The 17,811-nt window shown below is 36.2% G+C and overlaps 1 protein-coding gene across 1 annotated transcript; it reads right to left on the bottom strand.

The window, feature by feature from the left end:
• Positions 1-226: 226 nt before the first annotated feature.
• On the bottom strand, positions 227-2,633 carry LOC131146408 (probable glucan endo-1,3-beta-glucosidase BG5). The gene is made up of 2 exons (XM_058096002.1): positions 2,601-2,633; positions 227-1,373 (listed from the first exon to the last, which is right to left on the bottom strand). The coding sequence occupies exon 2, from the start codon at positions 1,368-1,370 to the stop codon at positions 375-377; it is 996 nt and encodes a 331-aa protein (XP_057951985.1). The 5' UTR covers positions 1,371-1,373; positions 2,601-2,633; the 3' UTR covers positions 227-374.
• Positions 2,634-17,811: the final 15,178 nt, after the last annotated feature.

The raw sequence follows: 17,811 nt of genomic DNA, 5'->3' as shown, positions 1-17,811 counted from the left end.
GCCATGTGTGAAAAAATTAAGATATTAAGTGTATCACAGGCAGAGTTACTTTATATATATATATTTCTCCCAAAAAGAGTAATTTTCAAAGTACATATCATAATAGTTGTCAAATTGCAAACCAAACAATACTTAGTAAAATAAACACTCAAATACTTTTTATAATACAGGAAAAATACTTATTTTTTAATATATTTTAAAAGAAACTAAACTACACAATAAAAAATAATTTAAATTTCGTCTCATATTTCTTTTTTATCTTAAACCTCAAACATGAAACATTAGGCAAATGTCTCAAAATTTATTATCAACTGCAATCTCCTCTAGTAACATAGAGAAATACTTGCAAGGAATTATTTCTCTGTAGCATAGTCCTAGAATATGGGTGCAACAAGCGACCTGTTGCGATAGAACACGCCAAAATCGTGCCCTTCATCATTGTACATCTCATAAATATATCCCTCTAAATAGGTTCCGGGCCTCTTCGGCGATCCCGCCAACGACAACACATGCTTCATAAAATTCCCGTTGTACGTCCCTGCCAACTCTGGCGTCGTCAGATCCCCGTTGCCCGCCGACGGCCACCCCGTCTCTGCAACCACCACGTCCAAGGTCGTCGATCCCACCTTCTCCATAGCACACCTGAACGCGTCCACCATGTAATCCAGCAAGTTGTCATATTCCAAATTCCCATCTTTAACTACCGCGTCCTTCGACCTAAACAGCGCGAAGTCCAGCCACTCACGCTTTGGCTGCTTGGCGACCTCAAAGTATGGGTACACGTTGAGCAACAGCGGCGAGCTGTATTTCTCCAGAAAGGCGACCACATCAGTCATGTGCTTCACCGCTGAGTCGCTAAAGGTGGCGATAGAAGGGGGAAAGTACGATTGCCGAAGGGCTTTCGTGGACACTGCCGTGCTCACGCGCATGCCGCTGAGGCCGTTGGCGGTGAGGACCTGCTGGAGGTTATCAAGTGCAGGGCGAACATAAACCGCATATGGTCCCGGGATGGCGTCATTGCCGGCGATGATGAAGGGGAACAAGATGAAGTCGATGTAGGGTTGCAAGTTGTCATTGAACCAAGCGGTGGCATTGGCTTGGCTATAGGCGATGGGGATAAGGTCGTCGTTGCGAATGGTAACAAGGACAGAAATACTGGAGTTGGAGGCAGAATAAAGAAACCAAGGATCAGAATCATAGATGCGGACTTTTTCGATTTTGTACTGTTGTAAGAGGCCGATGGCCAGAGGCTGGGTGGAGAGGTGGGTGTCATTTTCCCTTCGTAAAAAGCAAAGACCTATGTCTATTGAAGTGGTGGGTGGCAGGTTGTGCATGGCCAATAGAGCAAGTGCAATCCAATACAATGCCATCTCCTGGAAAGAAGAAATTAATGGAGTAAATAATACCATTCAAAAAAATAATTAAATGGAGTAAATAAATATATTGAAACAAACTATTAATCTTTTTTTATATTTATCAAAATATTTAATTAAAAAAACATGCAAAAAATTATTTAATATCACTAATCTATTTCAACTAACATTTAGTTACCCCCCCCCCCCAAAAAAAAAGACAAAAAACACATGTAATTGTGACTAACTTTTTTATTTTACAGAGCAATTCACATTTTTTTTATGTTTAAAAGTAGGGATAGGTTGGTATTTTTAGTTTGGATAGCTTTTTAAATCTACCAAAAACTTGTTTTTATTTTTATGATTTCAGTAGAGGCATTAGTCCCACCATCTTTGTGTGAGTTTGTTTTCTTCTAATTATCCAAAAAAAGAAGAATATAAAGTAGTAACTATAATGGAATGAATACCATAAAATTTACCATATTTGTTTGTGCCTTTAATATATATACGAGTATTCAACTATGCGCATTAAAAGTTATTAAAATATATATATATATATATATATATATGTTTATATAGCTAAATAATTAGGAATACATTGAGGCTATTTTCTTTATATTCATATTAATAATTTTAATAAATAAAAAAATTTTAAATTTGAATGTAAATTTTTTATCATTACTAAAAAAAAACCAAGTAAACTCATCACATAATCATAAAAATGTCGAGAAAGTAATATATATATATATATATATATATATATATATATGTATGTATGTTAGATATTTGTTTCTTGTATGATAATTTTTCTTGTGCTTGAATTTTATCTTTGTTTGTTAAAAAAGAAACTAAAAATATTAATATATATCAAAAAAATTGTTGTAGAAAATTAAAGAAAATAAATCTAATTTTTCTTTGGCATTTCTGATCTACTTGCTAATTACAAGAACAAAGGAAAAATAAACATATCAATAGAAGATTGGTTTTACTAGAAATGAATCAAGATAAAATTCATATCTTAAAATGAAAAACTATATAGAATATTTAACTTGCAATCTAAAATTTTATCTTTGAACATGTATCTAAATAGAAAGAAAGAGACCTAGGGGCGGAGGACGCTGATCTATAGGTTTGGTGCCGCACCAAGAGTCCAAAGGACTTGTTGGTGGTTAGAGTTCCTATGTAATTAAAAAAAACAAAAAACAAAAATAAAAGAAAGCGTAGAAAGAATTTTGAAAAAGAGCGTACCAAGTTAGCTAGGTCAGAGGACAACAATATGGTGAGTATGATCATCTTTGTTTTTACACATTTATATATACTGTGTGAAGTTCAAGTTTTACTTTTAAATGCATTTATAGTCATAAAAATGAGTTGTATGCATTTATAATTTTTTTGTGAAGTTCAAGTTTGACTCTTAAAACATTCATACACATACCAATGAGTTGTATGCATTTATGAAGAAGTATTCCTCTACTTTATCTTTGGCAACCGACATTGAAAAGATAAAAGATGAGACTTTAAGAGAAACAAAATGTCTATTACACTTAAAGATGAATTAAATCTAATTAGTGAGAGGAAAAGAACCCATCTTGTTTTGAAAATGAACCATCCTAATGGGATATGGTTTCCTAAATAAATATTAAATAAGACTACTTAATGATAAGATTGTAAGGATATGAAATTATACTTTTATGTGCATTAAATTACAATTTTATATTTTTTCATGTCCTAAGGGTTGGTTGTACTTAATACTACCTTTGTAAGAAAGAGAAAAAAGTCCTAAGTTTGGTTGTACTTAATACTACCTTTCATGTCCGCTGGCTCACGGTGCGAACTCTCACCATCAACGGTTCCTACTGGCTTATAGAGTAAACTCTCACCATCCACAAGTACTATTGATTCCGTGAGTGTATCTACTTGGAATTGAACCCCCGATACTCCTTCTTACTTGTTGATGTCTTTCTATCGCGCCATGTCCGTGGAGACTTTGATTGTTATTATTAGTTTATAGGATATGCGCGCGCGTGTGTATATATATATATATATATATATATATATATATATTCAACTATGCACATTAAAAGATATAAAAAATATACATGCATAACATGACCAAATACAAATACAGACAAGATTAATAATTTTATAACATATACCATATTTGTTTGTGCCTTTAACATATATATATTCAACTATGTGCATTAAAAGTTATAAAAAATATACATGCATAACATGACCAAATAAAAGTACATTTGGACAAGAATAATAATTTTATAACATATACCATATTTGTTTGTGCCTTTAACATATATATATATATATATATATATATATATATATATATATATGTATATAAAAGTATTCAACTATGCGCATTAAAAGTTATACAAAATATACATGCATAACATGACCAAATACAAGTGCATTTGGACAAAAATAATAATTTTATAACATATACCATATTTGTTTGTGCCTTTAATATATATATATATAGATATAAGTATTCAACTATGCGCATTAAAAGTTATACAAAATATACATGCATAAAATGACCAAATACAAGTGCATTTGGACAAGAATAATAATTTTATAAAATATACCATATTTGTTCGTGCCTTTAATATATATGTAAGGATCCGAATCCGGAAAATAAATAAAGAAAAGAGAAGGGAAATTAAAAAGGAAAAAACAGTAGAGCTCGTCGACGAGGCTCCTTTTCTCATCGACGAAGTCTCTTCTGTGACTCGACGACGAGACGCAGAGACCCGTTGATGAGAAGATATCGAGGGATTTTGGGAAATTTTGAAATCTCAAGCTCGTCGACGAGGCCACTCTCTCGGCGATGAACACCCTTCTTCTGCTCGTCGACGAGAACTCCAACTTGTCGACGAGACTGGCTAGGTCAACCTAGTTATAAATAGAATATTCATTACTTCATTGATAAGTTATCTCAATTCTCTCTCTCTCTCTCTCTCTCTCTCTCTCTCTCTCTCTCTCTCTCTCTCTCTCTAGAACATGAACCACCCTCTCTCTCTCTCTCTCTCTCTCTCTCTAAGATTTTGTATAGCCTTTTACCGGAATCAACGATCCGACGTTGCTACTTGGATTAGGAGGAGAATCTCTACAGTTATAGCGGATCAGATCTTCGTTCTGAGGATTTTCGGGTTTTTCCCTAAAATCGAGGAAAGGATCTTATTTTGTTTTTGGTTCGATAGATATGTAGTAGGTGGGATTATAGTGAAGTATTCTTCTTCAATTTTTAGGTTTCGAGGATCCCATGTCATTTTTTTGGATCGATTTGTTCGTGTTTCGGTTTTTGGGATTAAGGTAAGGGAATATTTTTACATCAGTTGTTTTAGAAAACAAAACCACAAGATATGTAGCTTATGTTTATATAAATGATATGACTTCTTATTTGCAAAATTTCACCAGGTAGATATGTCGATTCTGCAGTTTTACGGTTTTGGTAAAAATAAGGTTTTTAACATATGATCTCCAAATTTCTTAAAACCACTTTATTTGCACTAAAACTAAAGTAGGAGATGCTTAAAACTCTTAATAGCAACAGAAATGATATTTTACGAACCAGTTTATATGAAATGTATATTTGATCAAATAGCTGTGACATATGTAATGAAATGACATGAAATGGAATATACTAAATTGTTTGGTATATTTATGAAATTGGGGAACTGAAGTTCCAAATGATTTTCAGAAAAAATAGGTGTTGGTTAGATACCGTGCCATATATGAAAAAAAAAAAGGGGTAAAACCAAGTGGGTATGTGCCGATTTTTACCACAGTATGAATGAAAGATAGTATATATGAAAGATTGCATGAATGAGATTGTGAAAATACAGGAATTGCACTCGTTAATAAGTTTTATGGTAAATTGTATATATGATAATTAGGTCCACAACTTGTTACTTAGAGCATAAGAAGCTCAATAGTATATGAAGCCTTAAAAGGCTTATATTATGTAAGTGCGACACCATTGCTAAAACAGATAGATACAGTGCAACCACACACATATTTTTAGTGTAGGTATCAAGTATTAGGCTTGGTACGAAGGGCCACTGGTCAAAAGGTATTAGGGTGGTGATGGCGAAGTCGAGCCGCAGCATGTTGTGATGCCTGACAATGCCTGCACAAACAGGGCTCAATCGGTGCTTAGTTATCGCACAACCCTGGTCATGGGGAGTTACTGGCATAGTTATCATAGTTTCAAAGCTGGATGGTGTTCTAAATATGCATATACATATTTTAAAAGCTTTAATGGGCAAGTTCACAGGTTTGCGTACCAGGCAGAGGGACTGTGCAGTGTATGGACTTGTACCTTACCCTAACCTCGGGAACTCTTGCTTGTTACAATGCTATGTTATCTATTGCAGGAATTATATACATATCTCTTATATTACAGTACTGAGAATGTTGTGAATGTTAACTTCCACCAATGGTTTAAACGCATGTTGTCACACACCGATGTAATATCTTTCTCCTTACTGAGAAGTGTCTCACCTCAATCTTACAACCTTTGTTTCAGCTCCTACTAGAAAATCGGTCCTAGTCTGCTAGAAATACATTGGAGCGTAGAGTCTGGTTAGCTGATGTAAGTTTTGTATGAATTCTGGGTTTTTAGCCAAGATGGGTTTTTCTAGGAATGTAATATAGTTTATGTTTTACGTACGGATGAATGTATGTAAAGAATAGTTAGATATTCTGGTACGTCTATTAGAATCTGTATGAATGTTTATTATTTTTCACAATATATGAAAGTATAGATCAGTATGATATACCCGTATGTCCCTATTTAAGGCGGGTATTTGATGTATGTTATCTGACTGTGCAGGATATGTATGTATAGTAACACTTTGGAGCCATATTAAGGGCTGGGGCATTACAATTGGTATTAGAGCCATAGCCAGCTGAAAGTGTGATGTGAATTGCACTGCCTGGTTATAGATATACTAGAAGCTTAGGTTGCTAGGTTTTGTAGATTAGACTATATCAGAGTTTAAGATGTGAATATGATTATTGAGTGTGGCTTTGTATACCTAGAGACAGAAATTCATTGATAGACTTCTGTGCTTTTCAAGATCATTCGCAATGTTTAGAAAATCACGATAATCTATTAGCAGTTTTGTTTCTAAGTGGAAGGGCAGAACTCGAGTTAGAATGAGAATGTGAGTCATTAGAGTATGTTAGTACTAGGAATGTTATTATGGGAAATGAGTTTATAGTATTACTATATTAGTTGATTAAACTTCTATATGATTTCCTCAATTGCTTCTTTAAGATGGAATCCGGGGACATTACTGCTAATGTTGGAGGCAGTAGTAGTGAAGGAGTTGGCCATGAGGATGGCAGCGACTCCACGAGTGTTCTGCGGGACTTCACTCAACAATGTATGGCTAAGGTTGTTTGAATGAATAAAGGTTAGGATTATCCCCTTGTTGAGTTGGGATGCTCCATTGACCAGTTCACATGACTGAAACCTCCCGTCTTCGTAGGGAGTGTAGATCTGATTTGACCTGAGAATTGGATTAGGGAGATTGAGAAAATCCTAGACATTCTAAACTACGCTGAGAAGCAGAAGGTAGCCTTTGCGATATTCAAGCTGACAGGCGAAGCAGAGAGGTGGTGGAAGTCGGTTAAGATGCTTGAAAAGCATCGACCTATTCCTGTAGTTGTGGCATGGGCCTGATTCAAAGATTTATTCTTTGAATGGTATTTTCTAGTCACAGACAGAAATGTCAATATGGAGGAATTTTTTAGTCTGGAGTAGGGGCAGCTGTCAGTTCAGCAGTATGCTACCAGATTTCAGGAGCTATCTCGATTTGCTCCATCTATGATTCTGAATGAGGCAATGAAGGCCTGGAAGTTTCAAAAGGGCCTGAAGAAGGAGATTCGCAAGCAAACAACCATCTGGTTGATGCAAGACCTTGTTACTCTAGTTGACAAAGCCGCCGTAGTAGAGGAGACTTTGTAGGAGGGCCTTGAGGTTCAGGATTCGAAGAAGAGGCCAGCCCCTCCCAGCTTATCTTCTGGTTCAAGGCATGGTAACTGGAAGAAGAACAACAGGGGTGTTTCTCAGAGTACCACATCCACTTCGGTTTTTTCTACATGTGGTAGACCTCACACAGGGAAGTGTTTGAAGGGTTCTGAAGCTTGTTTCCGGTGTGGTAGGATTAGACATCAAAAGAAATATTGTCGTATATTGATAAGCAGCGGAGCTCCACAACAGCCATATGGAGGAGGTGCTTAAGCACCGCGGGGTGGTCAGCAAGGGGGGACAGCCCAGGCTAGGGTGTACTCCCTAACTCCTAGCCACGTAGAGAATGCAAAGATGTCATCATAGGTACCATATACATGCCTTCCAATAAAGTTGTTATACTATTCGACTAAGAGGCAATGCATTCCTTTATCTCCCGAGGATTTGTTAAACTGTGTGGAATTGAGACTCAATAGTTAGATTATGAACTGGTAGTGACTACGCCTTCAGGGTTGGTAGTCGTATGTAGTAGGGTAATTCATGACTTTCCAGTAGAAATTCAGGAGAGAGTACTACCAGTTAGTCTTATTGTGTTTGATATGCATGACTTCGATATCATTCTGGGTATGGACTGTTTTTCTGCCCATTGTGCCAGTATTGAATGTCATAGGAAAGAAGTGGTGTTTAGACCTCCAGGGAAATAGGAATTCAAGTTTTTAAGGTCATGTATGCGTTCAGCACCATGAATCCTATCTGCTATTCAGGTTAGTAGATTACTTCGGGATGGATGCCATGGATACCTAGCATTTGTGAAAGACACGCCGGCGAAAGAATGTGAACTAAGAGAGATTCCTATTGTACGCAAGTTCCCAGATGTGTTCCTTGGGGACTTGCTAGGATTACCTCCAGATCGTGAGATGGAGTTTGGTATAGAGTTGGTTCCTGGTACAGTGCCAATATCGAAAGCTCCGTATCGTATGGCTCTAGAAAAATTGAGGGAGTAGAAGGAACAACTACAGGAGCTTCTTGAAAAGGGGTACATTCGACCGAGTGTTTCACCCTAGGGAGCAGCGGTGCTGTTTGTTGACCCTATGGGTCATACCCTGTTTTGATTATGACAAATACAATATTTAATGGTTTGATGAGTTTGTGTGCAGGACCGATCGAACATATCATATGGAGCACACACACGACACATGAAGTGAAGACTTGAAGACCCTGTTTATGTTGTATTATAATTTAATCATTATTTGGGTCTGTAATAGTAATTAGGAGAATATGGTCTGTAATAATTAATGCCTTACCTGCATGGTAGGATCGATAAGCTCAAGACCATAAATGGACCTTAGGGAACACCCTTCGGTCGACTGACACTGGATTTTTTTGGTGTCTTGAAAAAGACCTAAAAATGACCCTTGGACACTCACTCATGCATATATATATTTGGTCACTTGAATAGGGTGATTGCACAATTGAAAAGGACCAAAATGCACATATTGTGCACTTTCGCTCGACCGACCAAGGCAGTTCATTTTGCCCTGGTTGACCGAATCCGGCCTGAGTTAACAATTTGACTTTAGCCCAGTTAACCAAATCAGAGAATTCATATATAGCCCGGTCGACCGAACTCAGGTCCACGTCAACGGTTGATCATGGCCTGGTCGACCGAACTGAATAAGTCAAATAGCCCCCAATCGACCGAAATTTCTTGGGGTCAACGTTTTGACCACTTGGTCGACTGAGCCAAAATTGCATACCAACAACCTAGTCAAATAAGGGCCCTCGGGAGAAATCCCAACTGTCTAGTCGATCGAGAGACTTAGTTCATTTTCCCCTGGTCGACCGAACCGCACGAAATAAAAAATTTTCCTTTCCCTGGTCGACCGACCGAATAGTCCAAAAATGGCCCGGTCAACCGAACTATATGAACTTTGGTCGACCGAGACCTTTCTAGTCGACCGGACCTCTCAGGTTGCCCCTCATTTTTTACCGCAGTTAATATTTTTAAACGGGGTTAACTTGGTTAAAATGTATTAAAACTTTCCTAATAATTCCATATGTGTCCTTAACGGTTATATTTTATGGGTTGTCTATATATACCCCCTCATTTGGAATAATTAGTATCAGATTAGCAAAAACAATTAGCAAATATCCACTGATTCTCAAAAACTCTATTTCTCACATCCAAGCTTCATTTTTCCATTCTTACTAATCCTCATTGCAAATCTTGCTAAGTAAGAGTGCTATTATGAGTATCTAGTTTAGCTTACTCTCTCGTTTATTTTAGTTGATTGATATATATATATTTTTATCCGAGAGTAAGCTTGAAGTTTTTCTAGGAGACTTCATTAATAAGTCTTCCATAGGAAAACTTCGTAGAGCTTGTGAGTTTCGCATCATCATTGCAATACTCAAGAGTTCGTATTGCTTTTTGTTGGTAAAATAAATTTTTGCAAATCGACTTCAAATATCTCGTGTGATTTACTTTAAGAAATATTTTGTTGAGATATTTGTGCATACGCAAAAAGATCTTTGTTGAAATATCCTTTGATTGATTTTATTTTCTTGAACACAAAGATCAAATTATTTTATAAACTAAATATGAATATCTCTTGTGATTTATATTGAGAAATATTATCTGTTGAGATATTTGAAGTGTGCTTGTGATCTTCTTCTATGCATTGTGATTGAAATATTATTTTGACACAAAGATCCTATCATTTATACTCTCATGCACTGATTGCTATATTTGCATAAATATTTAAGAGCAGACACTCAGACTACACCGAACTTATCAAATCCTATCTCTTGGTAGTGTATTAATTACATTGTGCTTAGTGGTACATAATCATCTTAGTATAAGAAGCATTTCCTTATACGCAAAATTATATACACATCTATTGTGTTTCCAGGCACGGGCCTGAAGAGGGAGACTAGCCCTAGAATAGTCCCGAATTGGCTTAGACCCAGTTAGGAAAGTTAGGTGCGCCACCCTGGTAAGGCTTGTAGGTTGAGGTCAGCCCCGTTAATTGACCTGGTAAAGGTTGAGGTCAGCCCTGTGGTAATTGACCTAGTTGTAAACGGTGCCGCTCCACCCTTTAAGTGAGCATTAGTAGAATCCTTGTACTTGTTAGCTGAGGCAGGGACGTAGGCACAGTTGGCCAAACCCCAATAACATATCGTGTGTTTGTTTATATTTCCGTACTTTACATTTACCGCACGTGTATGTTATGGTGGGAATTATGTGCACGATTTAAATTTCCGTGTCATATATTATCAGCACATTTGGAATTGCATTGATTGTCCCTACGCTTGTGCAATACTGTTGCTAGTGAATTAACCTAGGGGATAACTTTATAAATACCAATTCACCCCCCCCCCCCGGTCTTGGGAATACACCAAAGCTAACACTATTTGTAAAGAAGAAAGATGGGTCGATGAGGATGTGCATCGACTACAGAGAACTTAATAAGGTGACGATAAATAACAAATATCTATTACCCAGGATCTATGATCTGTTTGACCAGATTTAAGGCTCGCAGATCTTCTCTAAGATCGATCTATGGTCTGGGTATCACCATTTGAAGGTGAAAACGGAGGATGTTTCAAAAACAGCTTTCCAAACTCTGTACGGCCATTACGATTTCATGGTTATGTCATTTAGTCTGACAAATGTACTTGCAGCATTTATGGGTTTGATTAACCGGGTTTTCCACAAATACTTGGATCAGTTCGTCATGGTATTCATTGATGACATCCTAGTATATTCTAGGAGTGTTGCAAAGCATGAAGTTCATCTGAGACTGGTATTGCAAGTGCTCAGGGATAAGAGGTTATACGTTGAACTGAAGAAGTGCGAGTTCTAGCGAGAACAGATTTCATTTCTAGCCCATGTAGTGTCCAAAGGAGGGTTGTCAATGGATCCGAAGAAGCGGTGGTGGGCTGGGTGAGACCAAAGAATGTTCAGGAGATTAGATGTTTTCTAGATCTTGCGGGTTACTACCGTCGTTTTGTAGAAGGGTTCTCCAGTTTAGTGGTCCATTGATGTGACTCACGAGAAAGAACGTGAGGTGCGCTTGGACTAATGAGTGCGAGTTGAGTTTCTAGGAGCTGAAACGGCCACTAGTTACTGCTCTAGTTCTGACCATTTCATCTGGGGATGGTGGATTTGTTATTTACAGTGACACCTCTAAGAAAGGTCTCGACTGTGTTCTAATGCAGCAGGGAAGGGTGGTTGCATACGCTTCTCGTCAACTCAAAGAGTACGAGAAGAACTACCCAACACATGATATTGAATTGGTAGTTGTAACGTTTGCATTGAAAATTTGGAGGCACTACCTGTATGGTGAAAGGTTCTAGATTTTTACTGATCACAAAATTCTTAAGTACATTTTTACTCAAAAAGAGCTGAACATAAGGCAACATAGATGACTTGAGTTGATAAAGGACTACAACTATACTATTAGCTACCACCTAGGAAAAGCAAATGTGGTAGCTGATGCTCTGAGTCGAAAGTCTGTGGATGCATTAGTCTCTGTAGTGGGAGTTCAGCATCAGATCTGTATGAACCTGGAAAGTTTTTTCATAGAAGTGGTGAAAAGAAATCACAAGGCTGTTCTTGCTAGCTTGGTGGTACAGCCGACCTTACATAAGAAGATTCGAACAGCTTAGAAGGAAGATCCAGAGCTAGTTGAGGTTATCGAAGCAATCCGGAGTGGGTTAAAGTCAGATTTCAATATCTCTGGTGATGGTATTTTGAGATTCCATAACAGGGTATGTGTACCAGATGATGCCAAGATTAAACAAGTCATTATGGAGGAGGCACATCGTTCGCTCGACATCGTACATCCTGGAAGTACGAAGATGTAGCGAAATCTGAGGGATTCTTTCTACAAGTCGAACATGAAAAGAGAGATCATCTAATTCGTAAAGCAGTGCTTGACATGTCAGCAGGTCAAGGCAGAGCACTAAAGACCAGTAGGACCCCTTCAGCCACTTGACATTCCCAAGTGGAAAAGGGAACATTTCTCGATAGATTTTGTATTGGGGTTACCTACGGCGGTGCTTAGGCAGAATGCTATATGTGTTGTAGTTAATCGGTTGATGAAGACTGCACATTTCATTCCAATTAAAGTCAGCTATTATCTGAATAGGTTGGCAGAGCTATATATGTAGGAGATTGTACGACTCCATGGTGTCCCTGTTTCTGTTGTTTCATATCGAGACCCACATTTTACGTCTCGTTTCTGGAAGAGTCTACAAGATGCCTTGGGATCACAATTGATGTTTAGTATATCTTTTCACTTGCATAAAGAAGGACAGTCTGAGAGGACTATTCAGATGCTAGAAGATATGATGCGGGCATGTGTACTAGATTTTGGTGATAGCTATATACGGTATCTACCACTTGTCAAGTTCACATATAATAACAGTTACCAGGCCAACATAAAATGGCACCTTACGAGGCATTGTATGGTTGTCGGTGTCAATCTCCGTTGTACTGGATTCAGGTAGGTAAGCGACAGATACTGGGTCTAGAACTGATTCAGCAAGCCTCATCAAAAGTCGAGTTGATCAGGGAGAGAATTAAGGCAGCTCAAAGTCGGTAGAAGAGTTATGTTGATACTCGTTAACGAGAATTGGAGTTCGAGGTAGGAAGTATGGTATTCTTGAAGATCGCTCCAATGAAAAGGGTGATGAGGTTCGGGAAAAAAGGGAAGTTAAGTCCTTAATATATTGGGCCTTTCGAAATCCGGGAAAGGATAGGTTTGGTTGCTTATCAAGTGGCTTTACCCCCAGCACTATCCATAGTTCATGACGTGTTCAACGTGTTAGTGCTAAGGAAGTACATGTCAGATCAATCACACGTGTTGAGTTACGAACCTCTAGAGATCAGTGGTACTTTATCATATAAGGAGGTAACAGTACAGATATTAGATCGGAAAGTTCAAAAGTTATGGACTAAGGAAATACAGCTAGTGAAGGTATTATGGCGTAACCATGTAGTGGAAGAAGTTTCATGGGAACTGGAGTCAGAGATATGCCAAAAGTACTCACAGTTACTTTCTAATGGTACGTAAGTATGTATAGTAGTATAGGTTGTTTAGGTTAAATTAGTATTGTCTTCGGGATAGTTTTGTATGTGTATGTAATCTTCCAAAACATCATGTTGTAACCATGGTATTCCTCTGCCATAAGTGAGGGTAGGTAATAAATTCAGGCCAGAACTGCTTTGTAGGTAGCCGTCGACTCTTCTGTAGGTCTCCGACATAAGGTAGAGTATGCTTGGTATCGGTTGGTGAATTTCGAGCACAAAATTCTTATAAAAAGGGGCGATTGTAGGGACCCGAATCCAAAAGATAAATAAAGAAAAAAGAAGGGAAATTAAAAAGGATCAAATAGAAGAGCTCCTCAACGAGACTCTTTTTCTCGTCAACGAAGTCTCTTCTGTCACTCGACGATGAGACACAGAGGCCCGTCGACGAGAAGATACTGAAGGATTTTCAAAAATTTTGAAATCTTAGGCTCGTCGATGAGGCCACTCTCTCGGCGATGAACACCCTTCTTTGACTCGTCGACGAGAACTCCAACTCATCGACAAGGCTAGCCAGGTCAACCTAGTTATAAATAGAATATTCATTGCTTCATTGCTAAGTTATCTCAATTCTCTCACTCTTTCTCTAGAACACGAACCAGCCCTCTCTCTCTGTCTAAGATTTCGTGTCATTTGCTGCCGTAATCAATGACCCAACATCGCTACATGGATTAGGAGGAGAATATCTACAGTAATAGCGTATCAGATCTTCGTTTTGAGGATTTTTAGATTTTTTCTTAAAATCGAGGTAAGAATCTGATTTTGTTTTTGGTTCAATACATGTGTAGTAGTTGGGATTATAGTGAAGTATTGTTCTTCGATTTTTAGGTTTCGAGGTTCTCGTGTCGTTGTTTTGGATCGATTCATTCGTATTTCGGTTTTCGAGATTAAGGTAAGGGGATTTTTTTTTACATAAGTTGTTTTAGAAAATGAAACCACAAGATATGTAGCTTATGTTTATATGAATGATATGACTACTTATTTGCAAAATTTCACTGGGTAGATTTGTCGATTCTGCAATTTTACTATTTTGACAAAAATGAGGTTTTTGGCATATGATCTCCAAATTTCCTAAAACTACTTTATTTGCACTAAAACTAAAGTAGGAGATGCTTGAAACTCTTAATAGCAGCAGAATTGATATTTTATGAACCAGTTTATATGAAATATATATTTGATCAAATAGGTGTGACATATGTAATGAAATGACATGAAATGGAATATACTGGATTGTTTGGTATATTTATGAAATAGGGGAACTGAAATTCCGAATGATTTTCAGGAAAAACAAATGCTGGTTAGATACTGTGCCATATATGAAAAAAAAAAAAAAGGGTAAAACCAAGAGGGTATGTGCCGGTTTTTACCACAATATGAATGAAAGATAGAATATATGAAAGATTGCATGAATGAGATTGTGAAAATACTGGAATTGCATAGGTTAATATGTTTTATGGTAAATTGTATATATTATAATTAGGACCGCAACTTGTTATGCAGAGCATAAGAAGCTCAATAGTATATGAAGCCTTAAAAAGCTTATATTTTGTAAGCATGGTATCGTTGCTAAAACAGATAGACACAGTGCAACCATACACATGTTTTCAGTGTGAGTATCTAGTAGTCGGCTTGGTACGAAGGGCCACTAGTCAAAAGGGATCACGGTGGTGATGGCCAAGTCGGGTTGCTGTATGTTATGATGCCTGACAATGCCTGCACGAACAGGGCTCAATCAATGCTTAGTTATCGCACAACCCTGGCCATAGGGAGTTACTGGCATAGTTATGATAGTTTCAAAGCTGGACGGTGTTCTAAATATGCATATACATGATTTAAAAGCTTTAAAGGACAAAGTCACAGGTTTGAGTACCGAGCGGAGGGACTGTGTAGTGTATGGACCTGTACCCTATCCTAACCTCGAGAACTCTCACTTGTTACAATGTTAAGTTATCTATTGCAGGAATTATATACATATCTCATATATTACAGTACTGAGAATTTTGTGTATATTAACTGCCACTAATGGTTTAAACACATGTTGTCAGACACTGATGTAATATTTTCCTCCTTACTGAGAAGTGTCTCACCCCAATCTTACAACGTTTATTTCAGGTCCTGCAAGAAATCAGTCCTAGTCTTCTAGAAAGACTTTGGAGTGTAAAGTATAGTTAGCTGACATATGTTTTGTATGAGTTCTGGGTTTTTTGCCAGGATGGGTTTTATCATGAATGTAATACAGTTTATGTTTTACATACGAATGAATGTATGTAAAGAACAGTTAGATACTCTGATATGTCTATTAAAATTCATATGAATGTTTATATTTTTCCGCAATATATGAAAGTACAGATCAATATGATATACCTGTATGTCCCTGTTTAGGGCAGGATGTATGTTATCTAACTATACAAGGCATGTATGTATATATTGTAACACTCTGGGACTGTATTAAGGTTCGGGGCGTTACAATATATATATATATATATATATATATATATATATATATATATATATATATTAAAGGCACGAACAAATATGGTATATTTTATAAAATTATTAATGCGCATTAAACGTTATACAAAATATACATGCATAACATGACCAAATACTTGTACATTTGGACAAGAATAATAATTTTTTTAAAAAAATTATCATATTTGTTTGTGCCTTTAATATATATACTGAGTATTCAACTATGTGTATTAAAAGTTATTAAAAAAATAAATTCATAACATGACCAAATACAAGTGCAACGGACAAGAATATTAATTTTAAAAAATATACCATGTGTGTGCCTTTAATATATATATATATATATATATATATATATATATATATATATATATTGTTTGTATAGCTAAAGAATTAGGAATACCTTGAGGCTATTTTCTATCATATTCATATTAATAATTTTAATAAATAAAAATTTTTAAAGTTGAATGTAAATTTTGGATCATTACTCAAAAGAAACCAAGTCAACTCATCACATAATCATAAAAATATTAATATATATTAAAAAATTAAATAAAAAAAGAAATCTAATTTTTCTGTGGCATTTCAAATCTACTTGCGAATTGCAAGATCACAACTAACGAAAAATAAATATATCAATAGAAGATTGGTTTCACTAGAAATAGAAAGAATTCTGGAAAATAGTGTACCAAGCTAGCTAGATCCACTACAAAAAAATTAAGGTTTTTAAATAGTTGTTATATGTACCGTTACTACTAACTTTTAGTGACAAATTAAAAATTTCATCACTAATAATGGAGTATTAGTGACAAATCATAACCGTCACTAAAACCCTAATACCGTCACTATAAATTCTAGAACGATTCAGCTCAAATTCGTCACTAATAGTAGGGTATTAGTAACGAATTACAAATCCATCACTAATACTAGGGCATTATTGAATGATTCAAATTCATCACTAAAAGTCACTTATTAGTGACGACTGAGTAACCATCACTACTATTATTATATTAATATATAAAAATAATTTATTTAACACTATTAGTGACGATTCTAAATATTCATCACTAATAATAGGGTATTAGTGATGGATTAGATTCATCACTAATAATTTTTTTTTTTAAATATAAAAATAATTTAGTTAAAACTATTAGTGATGGTTTGGAAAGATTCGTCACTAATAATAGAGTATTAGTGACGATTTAGATTCGTCAGTAATAGTCTTTTTATTTAACAATATAAAAATAATTTAGATAACAATATTAGTGACAATTTTGGAAGATTCGTCACTAATAATAGAGTATTAGTGACGGTTTAGATTTGTTAGTAATAGTCTTTTTATTTAAAAAATATAAAAATAATTTAGTTAACAATATTAATGATGGTTTGGGAAAATTTGTCACTAATAACAAGGTATTAGTGACAGTTTAGATTCGTCAGTAATAGTCTTTTTATCTAAAAATATAAAAATAATTTAATTAATAATATTAGTGACTGTTTGGGAAAATTCATTACTAATAATAGGGTATTAGTGACGGGTTAGAATCGTCACTCATTGTCTATTTTTTAAAAAAATATAAAAATAGTTTAGTTAGCAATATTAGTGATAGTTAGGAAAATTTGTCACTAATAATAGGGTATTAGTGACGATTAGATTTGTCACTAATACCCAGAAATATATTTTGAGTTTTCCCCAATCTCCCTCGTTTCCCTCATTTTCCCTCATCTGTTTCCCTCCTCCCCTCCCCATCCTCCTTCTTTCCCTCTTCCTTTCCCTGATCTATTTCCCTCCTCCCATCCCAATCCTCCTTTTTCTGTCACAGCCCCAGCCCCTCGTCGTCACCGTTCGTCACAACCCCTCGCCCATTGCCGTTCCCAAACCATCGCCGAGGATCGCCCAT

Source organism: Malania oleifera, chromosome 13 (assembly GCF_029873635.1).
Source record: "Malania oleifera isolate guangnan ecotype guangnan chromosome 13, ASM2987363v1, whole genome shotgun sequence".
NCBI classification, from domain to species: Eukaryota; Viridiplantae; Streptophyta; class Magnoliopsida; order Santalales; family Ximeniaceae; genus Malania; species Malania oleifera.
The sequence above is the reverse complement of the archived record's forward strand: the minus strand, read 5'-3'. Positions and strand labels throughout refer to the sequence as shown.

Bases quoted from the DNA above. Each gene is read 5' to 3' on its own strand.
- LOC131146408 (XM_058096002.1), bottom strand. From the start codon at position 1,370: ATGGCATTGTATTGGATTGCACTTGCTCTATTGGCCATGCACAACCTG.